Source organism: Medicago truncatula, chromosome 1 (genome assembly GCF_003473485.1).
Source record: "Medicago truncatula cultivar Jemalong A17 chromosome 1, MtrunA17r5.0-ANR, whole genome shotgun sequence".
NCBI lineage: Eukaryota > Viridiplantae > Streptophyta > Magnoliopsida > Fabales > Fabaceae > Medicago > Medicago truncatula.
Genome location: NC_053042.1, coordinates 29,480,757 through 29,495,265, shown reverse-complemented (window position 1 = coordinate 29,495,265; position 14,509 = coordinate 29,480,757). Strand labels below are relative to the sequence as shown.

Genomic DNA, 14,509 nt, shown 5'->3' with positions numbered 1-14,509 from the left:
GGGTCACCACCTCGATGATACACGTGGCACTATACATGATACAATATTATAGGTTACGATTATAACAACCTCAATGAGATACTAGGAATCACCTGGTTTCACCTCGAAAACCGACATAGCGCTTACGTGTCCCACCGTCTCAAACATGACCAACATATGTATATGTTGTTCATATGTATCAAGATCTCATATGAATTGGTTAGATGTGTCAACTAATTAAGTCGAGTTCCGTTACAGTGAGTATGTTATTAGATATACCTTAGTCGTTCCTACTTAAAGAGGACTCACTTGAACCAGAAAGGCATCCTCGCCAATCTGGAGGGTTAGTTTTTCTGATATCCTGATTAACCTCATAACAAACCAAATTAAATCTAAGTAAAGAAGATTGCAACTAACAATGAGCATGTAATCAAATCAACCACTATGAATAGGGGGCTTGCCTCCCCAGGTATGATCATTCCACTTTATCACACTTATATGTTGAACCAAAATGGGTTTTGAACATGCCTCAGAAGTTTTAATGATAACAAAAAATGAATGAACAATTGGATATGATAATGTGTGTTCAAGTGTGCAGGACTATAGAATTAAATTCTAACCCTTAAATCAAGTTTTAGTTCTGAAACATCAAGACTTTGAACACATAAGATAACATCTGAAGCAAAAGAGAAGCTTATACGACTTGAAACAAGATTTTTGAAGAAAGGTAAACCAGAAAGTCAACATTCTGATCAAAAGAGAATTTTTGTTCAGAAGTATCTGAAGGAATGAAGACTCTAAAGGATGAAGCATATGAAGGTGACATCAGACATTGAAGACTCTGAACCAATTTGTCGTCTTTTGAAGGAATATCGCGATCAGACTCATCCATTTGAGGCAACATCTAAACGTCTCTGATCAAGCATCTCAAGGACTAATTTGATGTGTTGGCACCTCTTCAATAACGGCTCTCTCGTTCTCTTCTATATATAGACCTGAGCAGTTGAAGAAATATAACAAGACTTCTATCATTTTACAAGTGTCTTTACTCTGTCGAATAATATAACGCACAAACTCTTAGAGAAATTCTTACAAACTTTCATATCTTAGAATTTCTTAAGTATTAGAAGTCATATGAACTTAAATTTCTTACACATCTGATTGTATATCAACTGTAAAGACAATCTTATTTATTTGTTAAATTATTATTGTAGAATTCTTCTTCTTGTGTGATTGAGCAAATAAAGTCTTTTACTTGTGTGTTTAAGAAAACTGTAGTTTAGTGAGATTATAGTGAAAATCTCTTCGAAATGCAAGGGGATTGGAGTACTCTCGGTTTGTGTTTAATTGATTTTCACTGCATAACTCTGTTCAGACTCTGATAAGAACTCTGCTTCTGATCAGACTCTTAACTGTTTTTTATAAACACTTAGAAAAGTTTTTGAAAAGTCCGACACAATTCAACCCTCCATTCTTGTGTTTTTCTCACCCTCAATCGAGCTCATAGTGCCTTCTATGTTGCTTGAACACTCAATTGTGCAACATTTAAAAGATTCTGAGAAAAACATGTCTTTTGATACTACAATGTTTCCACTTCTGATAAAAATTCTTACTCAACCAGACCTCTATCTTGGTATGGAGATGCTGCACAATTTTCTTGGTGGAAAAGAAAAATGTATAGTCACGTCATTGATGTTGATGATGAGTTTGTGACATTATTGAGGATGGTATTAGTTTCCCAATAGATTATGAGGAAATGATTGTTGATAGGAAGAGCTTGTCTGATGCTTAGAGAAAGACCTATAGAAAACATCATATAGTTCGTGGAATTTTGATCTTTCAATCACTTCACATTTTTTATATCATCTTTTCAATTGATTAATAATATATCAAATAGTTTTATTATTTTTGATAACAATTGTTTCACAAGTTTAGATTTGGTATGAAAGATTGAGCAAGTTTTAGTTGGAAAAAGGGTTTTGCTTGTGGTAAGGTTGATAATACTTTGTTTAGCAAACTAAAAGGAAAACATATTTTGTTAGTTCAAATTTATGTTGATGATATCCTATTTGGGTCTATTAACGAAATTTTGTAGAGAATTCTCCAATCTAATGTAATGAGAGTTTGAAAAGTCTCTTATGGGAGAGCTTACGATTTTTTCTTGGTTTACAAATAAGACAAGCTAAAGAAGAGACTTTTAGTCAAACAAAATATGCATTGAAGCTGCTCAAGAAATTTGAAATGCAAGATAGCAAGCTCATTTCAACTCTCCTGGTCTCGGCATTAGAGATTGATAAGGATGAACACACAAATGGGAAGAAAAGAAAAAAAAAAAAAGAGTAGTAGGTTAAATGTTGTGACCATAATTTGTTTAAAAATATTTTGGTATTTGTGTTTATCGGAACATTTTTTGTTTGAAGTTGTGTCCAGGTAAGAGTTGCTAAACGGTAAGAGCAACAATTTCACCCTAAACCAATGTTATTACTATGGTGCACAAGTAAAATAATGTACTATTTCCAAATTTTTTCCACATTTAGACCAATAGGTGTCATCATGTCTCATGTTATGAAACATGACATCTATGGAAGGAAAGAAAGAAAAACTATGAAACTCATGTATTGATAAGAATGAGTAGTATTACAAATGAGAAAATTAGTTACTAATTTACTACCTTCTATTTGCAGCAGTAACTAACTATACTATATGACTTAACTAGCCACCATAAAAATAGATGTGAACCAAAAGAATAAAAGAAAATAGAACATAAAGAAGTGTTTATTCACTCATGTAAAATGATACATGATATATACACGTGATCTAACTACATTTATACATGGTATAGTACGCATTTGATCCAACTATTAATTAATAAAGATTATATTATAGTTCCATCTCTATGACATTGCCTTCACTATTTTTTTTTTTTTATTTGTGTCAAAATCCTAAAGACAATATTATTGCAAACATAGATATTTGTCAAGACAAGACCAATTTCTTTATGTATAACTTTTTTCAGCTCTCTGTTGGTGATAGGTCATAACACAAACTTTAATTTCAGTTTAGAAAACAAATCATGTTAACTCATGGCCTACACAAGTACAAAGATGTTCCCCAATATAGCAAAAAGGTTACCAAATAAAGATTGTTTTTATGTCTATTCCCATTGCTTCATGTTCCAAATTATTCAATTCAGTTCACACTTTTAATCAAGTTCCTGTAGTATAGAACCTACATGTTTATTGGAATATATTTAAGTGCAATTATTCACAAGTGTGATAAACACTTCTGTCGGAAGTAATCAACACATTTCTCTGCTAAACAAATATTCTGTTTCAATTCTTTTGTAATTTAAGGTTTTTAATAAAAGAGATTAATTTATTTATATCGACAATATAAAACTTTTATATATCAATTAAATCATATCAAGTATGCATTTGTAAAAATTAGTTCAAAAAGTAAAATAACGTGATTTGATTAATAGTTTATCTTAGAGTTTTTTTTTTCTATCCGTACCTCTAGTGATCTTACTATCCTCAATATAATATCTTTTTCTTACTACAAATTTTCTCTCTACATGCTCAAACCACTTAAAATGCACAAAGAATTAAGTTCTTAAAATGCACTCTTTAAGATGCATCAACCAAATTCTCAAAATGCACTCTCTAGGTTGCATCAACCACTCTCATAGAATAAGCACCTTAGATTTTTAACACACTCATCACTTTGTTGTGTGTTAAAATCTAGAAGAATTTTTTTTTTTCAACCCTAATACAAAATAAATTCGATGTCGACCCCTACGAGTATTATTTACGTAAATGACCTACTTTTTTTCAAGAAAAAAATCTTCAGTTTAGTGGCTTCACCGCCACTTAGTGTGGTTGTATACACAGTTTTTGAAGTTTTTTTTGCAGCTTTTTTGATTTTTTTTAAATTTAATTTGATTTTTCTACTCTATATACCACGACAGCAACTACAACTGATTTTAAATATAGCCAAGCATAAGCTGACACGTGTCAACATGTACAGTTTGATTTCCGTTTTAGGAAAAAACTATTTTGCCACAATTTTTCAATTTTCACGGTACATGGCCGCCTTGCATGTTGACACATGTCAGTTTTTGCATGGTTTTGCTTACGGCCTTGCAGTTGCGAAATCTGCCCAATTCCCTCTTCATGTATGGTTACCAGATGCTATGGAAGGTCCTACTCCTATTTCCGCTCTTATCCATGCTGCTACCATACTCTTTAAATACTCATTTTATACTAATACTAGTATAGAATATGGAACATATATTTAGAATCTATTATATATATAGAATTAGATTCTATATATATATAATAGATTCTAAATATATAGAATCTAATTTTTTTTCATATTTTTGATATTCGAATAGATACAAATTTTAAATTTACTTGTTATTATCAATTTATACTAAATGTTTAGTAAAGAAATGTACTAAATAAATAGTGCACTTTAAGCGATTCTTTCAATCTCGACGATTGACTAAAGAGTTGGTTATTATGATTTCGAGTAAGCCGCTATGGTGAAATTGGTAGACACGCTGCTCTTAGGAAGCAGTGCTAGAGCATCTCGGTTCGAGTCCGAGTCAAATCAAACCTAAAAAAAAATCAAAAAAGCTGCAAAAAAAAACATTAAAAACCGTGTATACATCCACACTTAACTGGAAAAAAAAAAAATTAAAAAAAAGTGGGTCATTTATGTAAATAATACTCATAGAGGTCAGAAAAAAAAAAATCTTAAAATCTAACATCTAAAGTTTTGAAAAAGGAGGGAATACTGTATTTGACAAAGCTGAGTTGGACAAGTTGCAAATTTAGTTCCATATCTTTATCAAGAATTGTGTTATTCGCCTGGATTTTGTTTTGAATTATATGGGCCATTATGTTTCCACTAACATGAATATGCCTGCTGCATAGTTGACCATCCCTTAAAAGTTGGTAGGCCACATTTTAATCCATCTAATTGATCCTCAATCTGACTACAAAGAGTGACAGAGAGGATCAAACTCACTTTTTTTTTTGTCATTTTAGGATTCAACTCTCTGAAACTGCTCCTACAAATATCTGCATCTATATTGCTTTTTTCACCCCTTCCGTTTTATTCATATGGATCATGCTCTTTGTCTCTTTTCAATCCATGTTAATCATATTCTTTGTATACTCAGAACATGTCAGGAAGTAAACATGGCTCCCTAAAAACTGAAATGGATTCTTTGCAATAACTTTGTGACGCAGTTACAACTCTCGACTGTTCGATCTAAATAAACGGACGTGATTATTTAACTAAGTGAAGTTAATTGTGTAATCTGGACTATCCAATTTGAAATCAATGATCCATTAATACATGAAATTGCGCGAACATGTGGCTACTGGAAACCCAATTCCCCTAACAATGGACTTGATTCATTGCGGTCAATAAATTAACGCAATCACTCAATCTTAGCCGTGCAATTAAGATCAGACTGTGAACACATAAATTTCAGTATTTTTAATTTTAAAATAAAAAGTAAATTTTCCTCTTTTATAACCATCAGATTGAGATCGGACCGTTACCGATATTCCAATTGCATGATTGCGGGAAATCAGTGACCCCTAAAATGTTCGCAATACAATTTTATTTTGTTCAATTCTTCTGGTGTATTTAATATGTTCATGCTAGTTGATAAGACTACAACTCATTCTACTTGGTGTAAGTCCAAATTTCGAGATACTTATACTATATTTAATTTTCTTAACTAGTGTTTGACGGGTACTGGTTAACATTTAAAAAAATATATATATAATAATCTTGTGTGACTATAGCCACACTCATACGGTGGGTTCGTCGTAAGTGTACATCTAAAACCACTTAAGAGTGAAAACAGAAGCTCTCTAATTTTAAGTTAGGACTGAAATATATTTTCATTAAACTGATTTCATGTTTAAGGAATGATTTCAATCTTTGGTGTTGGATATAAATGCTTGTTGACCTTGATCCCATATTGGAACCTACCTCTCTTGAAGGGATTAAATTCAAATTTACATGTGGTCATGATATCAATGCCTAATGCCCAAGTAAATACAAACAAGAACCAAATTCATGTACTATAGAGTAATGAGTGTTGAAAGTACACATAAATAAATGGAAATAAAATCAAATACAAGTACTTGAATATCAACCATCAAAATACTAGTACTATCTACAACTAGCAAGAAATTATAGTGAAATAGAGTACGGAGTATAATGATATTATATATTGGGAAAATATTAACAAAAATATGTATTCTAGTGTCATTAAAAATCATTATGGATATGTCTCTCATCAGTTGGACCATTCATATTATTATTATGATTCAAATCCCAATGCCTATATTTTCCCACCACTGCCTTACACTCAGTAATAACATAAGCAAGTTGGCAACTATTTTTGACCAAATCCAAACCTATGGCCATGGGTGCCAGAAAATATTGATTCACTGCTCCAAACTGACATACATATGATGAAATTACAGAGATACTCTATAAGAAAGTGATGGAAATCATGAGAAATAAAGGATGTTATGAAAATGTATATGTGTGAGTGAGTGTGTTTGTTATTGTTATACTAACACTTGAAATATTTTTCACTATGTTATGTCTGCTCAGTGAAATATGACGTGTGAAGATGATAAAATATAAACATAAGTCTTGCTAAATACAGTTTTTATGTGATTTTGTTTTAAAAAACGTGGTATCTAGTTTAATGGCCGATTAATCGGAGAGAATGGGACACTAATCCCACCGTCCATTAGCGATAAGTCATTTAAAGTTAAGAGTAAAAACTTATTATAAACTAATTTATAAAAATCTGCCCCAGGAGCGTTTAAACTAAGATTTTGAGAAGAGCGTTCTTCAATATCTCAAACTTATGCCACTAAGTCAATCCAACTGGATTCTTAGTACAACAAAGTCAACATCTTAGTACATATAAATTCATAGTTAGTTCGATAAATCACATTGACACTATAATCGTGTTGAAGCTTCAAAATACAGTATTTAACAAACTTACGACACAACAAACCTAATTTTATCAAATTCATCGTCAATTTAAACATAATACTACAACAAAGTTAGCAACTTCGCATATATTTAGACCGACTTTAAAATACTATTTTTGCCGAACTTTGGACAACACACCATGATTCTATCATACTCATCGTCGGACCAACATATACTTACCAAATACCAATTACATCACATAGTCAAATACTACTAGAACTTATTTATACAACTAGTTAATATCCACGTGACCATCTAGAATTAGAACTAGAAATCACGTTAGTTACGATTAAGGTGAAACCCAGATGAAAAACCAGACTTAACAGAGAAAACTCCATTCCAAATCTCAGTAAAAGCTCTTATAATAATCCCATGATGTTCCTTCGAATTCAGCTGAAGAAAACAGTTCAAAAGCTCTCTAAGATCATCTTTAGAATATATCTCATTCTCCAATATCATCTGCAACATTGAATGTCGAAAATCAAGATAAGGGTCATCAGAATCTTTCTCCACAGCTACTCCTTCATTTCCAGCTCTTCCAAATCCTTTCAATGATGATTTCTCTGACCCGAATGATGTGTTTGTTGTTGGTGTTGTGTTGGTTGTGCTTGTTGAAGTTTCAATAGTGTCTCTGTGTTTCTGTTTCCAAATGGTTGAAGTTGAATTTGAAGATGAAGAGTTGTGATGTCTTTTGTGGTTTTGGTAAGTGGGGTTTTTGTGTTTTGGTTTTGTGTTGAATATGAAACCAAGTTTTGGTCTTGTACATGTTCCACAACCAAGGTTTATGGAGACAGTGTTTAAGGTTAGTTTTTTTTTGGAGGTAGACATGTTTTGTTTTTGTTAAGGTTTCAGTGTTCTGTTTGAAACAGAGGATTTGAAACAGAGGAGTGAAAAGGAAAAGAAATATGCAATGAAGTTTGTAGTGAGTGTGAGGGGATTTTGGGAAAGAGGGTTTTGGTTGGGATGAGAGAGTGAGATAATGTTTAAAATTCACAATTTATTTATTTGTGTTTTGCTAACAAATTCTCCCGACACTCTTTAAAAATCCTATATACAAAAATTATTCTTTTAAAAAATTAAATATTTTTACAAATTTCAATACAATTAATAGATAAAGTTTTATAAGTCCTCGTGAAATTAATTTAATTGATAAGAACAGTGTATAATATATGCAAGTCGAATCTTAAAAAAAAAACATAAATTCTTTTAAAAATTTATTATTAAAATTCTTTAAAGAGTGTTTCAAAATACTGTTAGGATTATTTTTGCATGGTGAGGTAGTGACCAATGAGGGACCTTGTTTGTTGAACTTTATGTGTGACAAAGTGATCTGGACCGCAAATTTTTATTGGGAATGGGATGTATAAATAAATGTTTGTTAAGGTATTAACATGATGGCCATTGGATCACGTGTACATCAAGAATAATCAGCCTTTTTTGAGATTGGATTTTAACGTTTTAGGATATTTTCTTACTCGTGAGTCATAACAAATTAATTTCGGGTTTCTCGAATAATTTTGGGTTGTAATGAGAGCGATTTTCGAAGATTTATTTCAGAATTTTATTTCGAGGTGCGAACAATGTGTTCATTGTACTAATTCCAAAGATTGAAAGTCCGGTTAAATTGAATGATTTTTGCTCAATCTCTTTACATGGTTGTTATGTACAAGGTGTTATCTAAAATCCTTGAAAATTGATTAAAGTAAGTAGGTGATCCAAAAAGTAGTCAACTGGTGGTTGATATACTATGGTAAATGATATTTGTGCAATTATTTTTTAACAATTTTATTACTACCTCCGTCCCTAATTATAGGGTCTTTTTAAAAAAATAACGGGAATTAAGATAGTGGATATTTGTATTAAATATGTTTGTAATTAGTATTGTTTTTACAGTTTTATCCTTTAAGAGAGAGATGTTTTATGTTTTCAACATGCTATTTATTGTTGATTGAAGAAAAAGATGTATAATTAATAGGGGCATGTATGTAAAGAAATAATTAATGTAATTGGAAATAGCAAAGGGGTCTTATAAAAAGGGACAAAAAAATTCTCAAAAGGGTCTTATAATTAGGGACGGAGGTAGTATAATTTTTTCTCTCATATTCATATTATGTTTTTATTTTCTTTTTCTATTGTTTTGGTTTTTGTGTCAATACCTCATTTTCTTTGTATATCAATGATTGTCTAATAAGTTGTCATTAAAATGATTGTTCAAATAAAAAAAACTCTGTATTAATTGCATATGAACTAGTTGATGAGACATAAAGGAGGAAAAAAGAAGCTTTGTTGTTCAAAGTTGATTTTGAAAAGACATAAGACTTAATAGATTGGGTGATGGAGAGAATGGGGTTCAATGTCAAATGGAGAAGTTGGATATAGGAATGCCTTCAATCAAGTCTCATGCCATTTCGAGTGAATGATAGTCCTACAAAAGAATTTGACGTAGGAAGGGGTTTGAGGTAAGGTGATCCTTTGTCGTCTTTCTTATTCTTATTGGCAACTGAAGGTTTCAATGTCATGATGTCTAAAGCAGTGCAGTTGAACCTCTTTGAGGGGTATTAGTTTGGATATGAAGGAATCAAAGTGTCGTATCTTCAATATGCAGACGACACTTTAATTACGGGTAAGAAGAGTTGGAAAAATGTATCGGCGCCGATTCAATTTTGCATTTTTTTGAATTGGTGTCTGGTTTGAAGGTTAACTTTCACAAAAGCCTTTTAGTTGGAGTTAACATTCAACAATTCTTGGATGAAGGAAGAGGCTGGAGTTTTATATTGTAAAGTTGATGCTCTACCCTTTAAGTATTTGGGCTTTTCCATTAGAGGTTATCATCGTTGAGATGGGTTGTGGAAACCAGCTATCGATGTAGTGATGAATCGGTTGTCTAAATGGAATAATAGACACTTATTAATTGGTGGTAGAATTGTCCTCCTAAATTATGTCTTGTATCCTTTACATGTCTATTTCCTTTTTTTCTTTAAGGCTCTCTTAGATATAATATCTAAACTTGAATCTCTTCTTAAAAATAAAATTTATGGGGTGAGAGAGTGGTCGAGATGTATTTAGATGGAGGGTGAGTTTGACTAAAGAGGAAAAAAGACTAGATTTAGAGATAATAGATAAGGTTCAATAGATGCAGCTTAACGAATATGTGTAAGACAAGTGAAATTGGTCTAGAAATGGTTATTCGGTAAAAGTAGTTTATGCATCGATTCTAGGAGAATTTGTAGTCGATGATTCAAGGGATCTTGCAGCAGTTTGGAATGGTTTAATTCCTTTAAAAGTTCCAGTTTTCATGTGGAGAATATTTTGAAATAGGATATTGTCGAGGGACAAAAATGGATCAGTGGAAACATGGCTAAAATAAAGATATAAAATTGCTATCATGAAGATGGTTAAATATCATATTACATGGTTCATCTATACCTTCGATCGATGGTTATTAAATCCAATGGAATCACTTCTTTGTACTTTGAAGATCTTAATAGCTTCTGAGTCAAATCAAATCTAGGCATGTGATCTTCAATACTTTATCCAAAAGATTGTCTTGATATTTGAATATATCAATCACCCAGATGATCATCAAGTTCAAACGATGGCTTGAATGACTTGGCACAAATGATGTATTTCTTGACAATGTTTTGATTGAAGAATTTGCTTGCTTGATAAAATCTTGATCCAATTGTCTTGTTTTTTATGACTATTGTCGTTTCCTCAAAGATCGTTGTATATCTTTCTTTGTTTGGACATTCAGTTGTTGTATTCTAACTAGGGGTGTTTCAAACTGAACTCATCCAATAGAAAAACCGTAAACCAAACCAAACTAAATTTAAATCACAAAAAAAAAAAAAAAAACGTATTTGATTTAGATATATTCAAATCATTTTTTACTCAACCGCACAATTTGGTTTGGTTTGCGGTTTTTATTTTACCAACCAAACCAAACCACAACATAAGAAAAAAACTAATTAAATATATGTCTCATAATCCAATATTCATAGAAACTCAATGAAAACTTTTATAAAATGACATTTTTTGTTGTTGTTAAGTTTTTTCTTTGTTTTTTATTTCTAAAATATATTTATGTGCTACTTGAACTTTTAGACGATGATAAAATATTAATCTTTTGCATTTCTTACAAAATATGATTACTTTTTATCCACTTTTTCATTTAGTTTATGTTGTTTAGAACTTTGTTGGATGAAAATAAAATTGTAATGTTGGATAAAATTTAAAACATTGTTGAAAACATTAGTGGAAATATGTTTTGTTTTAGCTTTTTAACTTGATTTTAACTTTGAAAACAAAAAATTTCATCTCTGAAAAAACTGCACCAACCGAACCAATCCAAACTGTATTGGTTTGGTTTAGTTTTTATTTTAAACATCAACCAAACCGCATGTTTTTTCATCTTGCGATTTAGATGACTTTTAACTTTCAAACAGCATTACGAACATCCTTACAAACTAGAAGTTGATTGTATCCTTTCACTTGTCTTATATTATCATGCATGCTCTTAGACACAGCTAAATGTCTCTTTGCAATGGTCTTCATACATAAATTAGATATATTTAAAAATTGGGTTAAATATGTGTTTAGTTCCTACAAAATCACGATTTTAAAGTTTAGTTCCTATTAATTTTAATGTTATTTGTAGTCCTTTATAATATTGTAGTTTGTATGAATAGTCCATATTTTAAAAACTTTTTGAAAAAAAAAAGGAGATTTTTAGTCCTAAAAACAGCCCTATAAGATATAAATAGAGACTGAAAGTGAATAAATTATTTTGAGGAACTAAACTTCAAAACGTGATTTTATAGGAACTATAAACATATTTATCTCTAAAAAAAACAGATTTTAACCCTTTAAAATTTACAATATATAATTATTACTCTATTAAAATAGGCATATACTTTTCCATAATGAAAAGTTCCACTATTTTATTGTAATGAATTTTTCTTTAGACTAAACATGATACTTTTCAAGCAGTGGTTTTTCTTTATCAAGTACTATATAGTCAAGTCTGAATTTTCCAAATATATTATATACCTTAATTGGGGATGTGGTTTTTTCTATGTTTTTTACTTGAAAGGATGGTATTCTCTATGTTAGATATTAATATTTGGCAAGGACAATACATAAAATATGTAAAATATCCGGAGTTCGAACCCTGACCACCACCAAAAAATATTAATACTTGCTACTTCAACCGAATATACTTCATTTTTAGTAAAAATGAAAAACCCGAATACACTTCATTTGAACTCGAATATCAGGGAAAATAATTGATGATATTAGTCAATCTTATTTAATATTATTCCAATATCAAAAAAATTCTTTTTCTTTTTGAATTATCTTTTCTTTTAATTTAATTTTTCATGAAAATTTATTGAGGTAGTCCTAACTATTAAAAGTGTCCTGGACATTAAATGTGAATATTTCTATAAGCCAGAATTTGGATATGCAAAATATTGTATAAGCCTTATCCATGATCATACAAATAGTTTAACCATTTCAAAAGATGAACCTAATAGACGAATTCTAATTATAAAAAATGACATGATTATGTTGGTTCCAAATTGACCACAAACATGCTAACCAAAACGAAAAAAAAAGTCATTTCTTTACCTTTTTTTTGTTTTTTTAACAATTAAAAATGGAATTATATTAACAACAAGAGTCTCATTAGCACAAGACGTGCCACAAAGACTACTTCAGAATTCTGTACAACAACAAAACCAAGTTAGCCAATACCCAAACATTGTAACGGGTTTGACCACCAACTAAAAGTGCCAAACAAAAAAGAAGCGTTTCTAGCTTTCAACCAACTTAAAGACAAATATTTTACTTTATCAAGCAACCTGGGTAAAGGAGTAATAGAATCATTGAAACACATATTGTTATGTTCAGTTCATAAGACCCAGGCACAAAGAAGCCAAATAAGCTGGAGAAAAGACTGAGAAGCCTTACTTCCACCTGTTGAGTGAACAAACTGAACAAAGTGATCAGACAAAACATTAGTGTCCACTCCAACAAAACCAATCCAATCATGAACCAACGACCAAAGTAAAGCAAAGTACGAACAAGAGAGAAACAAATGTTGCGCCGATTCCAAGGCACCGCATCCAGAGACACACAAACCAGCTTCTGATGGAATTACACCTCTATAGATCAGATTCGATTTGGTAGGCAACCGATCTCGAAGAAGCCGCCAAGCAAAGACTGATACCTTCAAAGGAACCTGTCTGTGCCAAATCATCTCCGCAACCGAGTCCACCATCAGTAAATCTTTAGAAGTCAACACGGCATAAGCCCCCCGAACAGAGTAACCCTGCGAGGGTTCCGGGAGCCACAACCATTGATCTGAAACATTAACAAGCAACGAAACATCAAGCAGAAAAGCCCTACACTCCACTAACATCTCCTCCTCCCACGCCCACAATCTCCGCCTCCACTGCCACGCCTCACCTCCCTCCTCAACACCAAGAGAAAACATATCTGACACTGTAACATATTTATTTTCAAAAAGCTCAAACAACCTACGGAAACGAACACACAAAGGTAACGACCCCAACCAAGTATCAAACCAAAAAAGAGTATCATTTCCATTCCCCACCTTCTTGCTAACACAATCCTTAAACCAATCCCCCCAACACCACCATCCCCATCCCTAATCTTCCCAACCTCCCGCCACCAAGAAGAACAACTCTGGCCCCCAACCTCCAACCTCCCACACACCTCGCCATAACGGGCGACTAAAACTCTATACCAAAAACCACCCCTATCCACTAACATCCTCCAACACCATTTCCCTAGTAAGGCAATATTAAACTCCATCAACTGTCTAACCCCTAACCCTCCAAACTCCTTCTGGAGACAAACAGAGCTCCAACCTATCCAAGATATTTTCCTATGATCCTCACTCCTACCCCAAAAAAAAAATTATTAAATAAAGATTCAAGGGTAGAGATTATACCTGACGGAGCTTTGAAGAAAGAAAGAGCATAGACAGGAAGAGAGGTCAACACAGATTTGAGAAGAACCAAACGGCCACCAAAAGAGAGGAAACGACTATTCCAACCTGACAGTCTAGATTTTATACGATTCACAACAGGGACCCAGGAACACAAACGACGAGGATTACCACCAATCGGCATACCCAAGTATAAGAAAGGCACCTTTTCCACTTTACAATTAAGCACAGACGCAGCCTCAACTAACCAAGAAGATGCAATGTTAACCCCAACCAGCAAACTCTTATTAAAATTAACTTTCAAACCAGACAAAGCCTCAAAAATAAAAAGAGCCGCCCTCATAGCCCGAACGTTGGCCCAACTTTTAGTACCCAACAACAAAGTATCATCAGCAAATTGGAGGTGAGACACAACCACCGGATTAACATCCCCAATGCTATAACCAGTAAACAAACGAGTCTCAACCAGCGACCACATCAAAACATTGAGACCTTCCGCCGCCAATAAAAACAAAAAAG

General features: G+C 32.3%; 1 protein-coding gene across 1 annotated transcript; it reads right to left on the bottom strand.

Moving 5' to 3' along the window:
• Positions 1–6,958: 6,958 nt before the first annotated feature.
• LOC25481483 (transcription repressor OFP6) lies at positions 6,959–8,028 on the bottom strand. Its single transcript, XM_013586032.3, has one exon. It carries the CDS (start codon positions 7,843–7,845, stop codon positions 7,297–7,299), a length of 549 nt encoding a protein of 182 aa, XP_013441486.1. The 5' UTR covers positions 7,846–8,028; the 3' UTR covers positions 6,959–7,296.
• Positions 8,029–14,509: the final 6,481 nt, after the last annotated feature.

Excerpts from the sequence above, each read along its gene's own strand:
- LOC25481483 (XM_013586032.3), bottom strand. The coding sequence starts at position 7,845 with ATGTCTACCTCCAAAAAAAAACTAACCTTAAACACTGTCTCCATAAAC.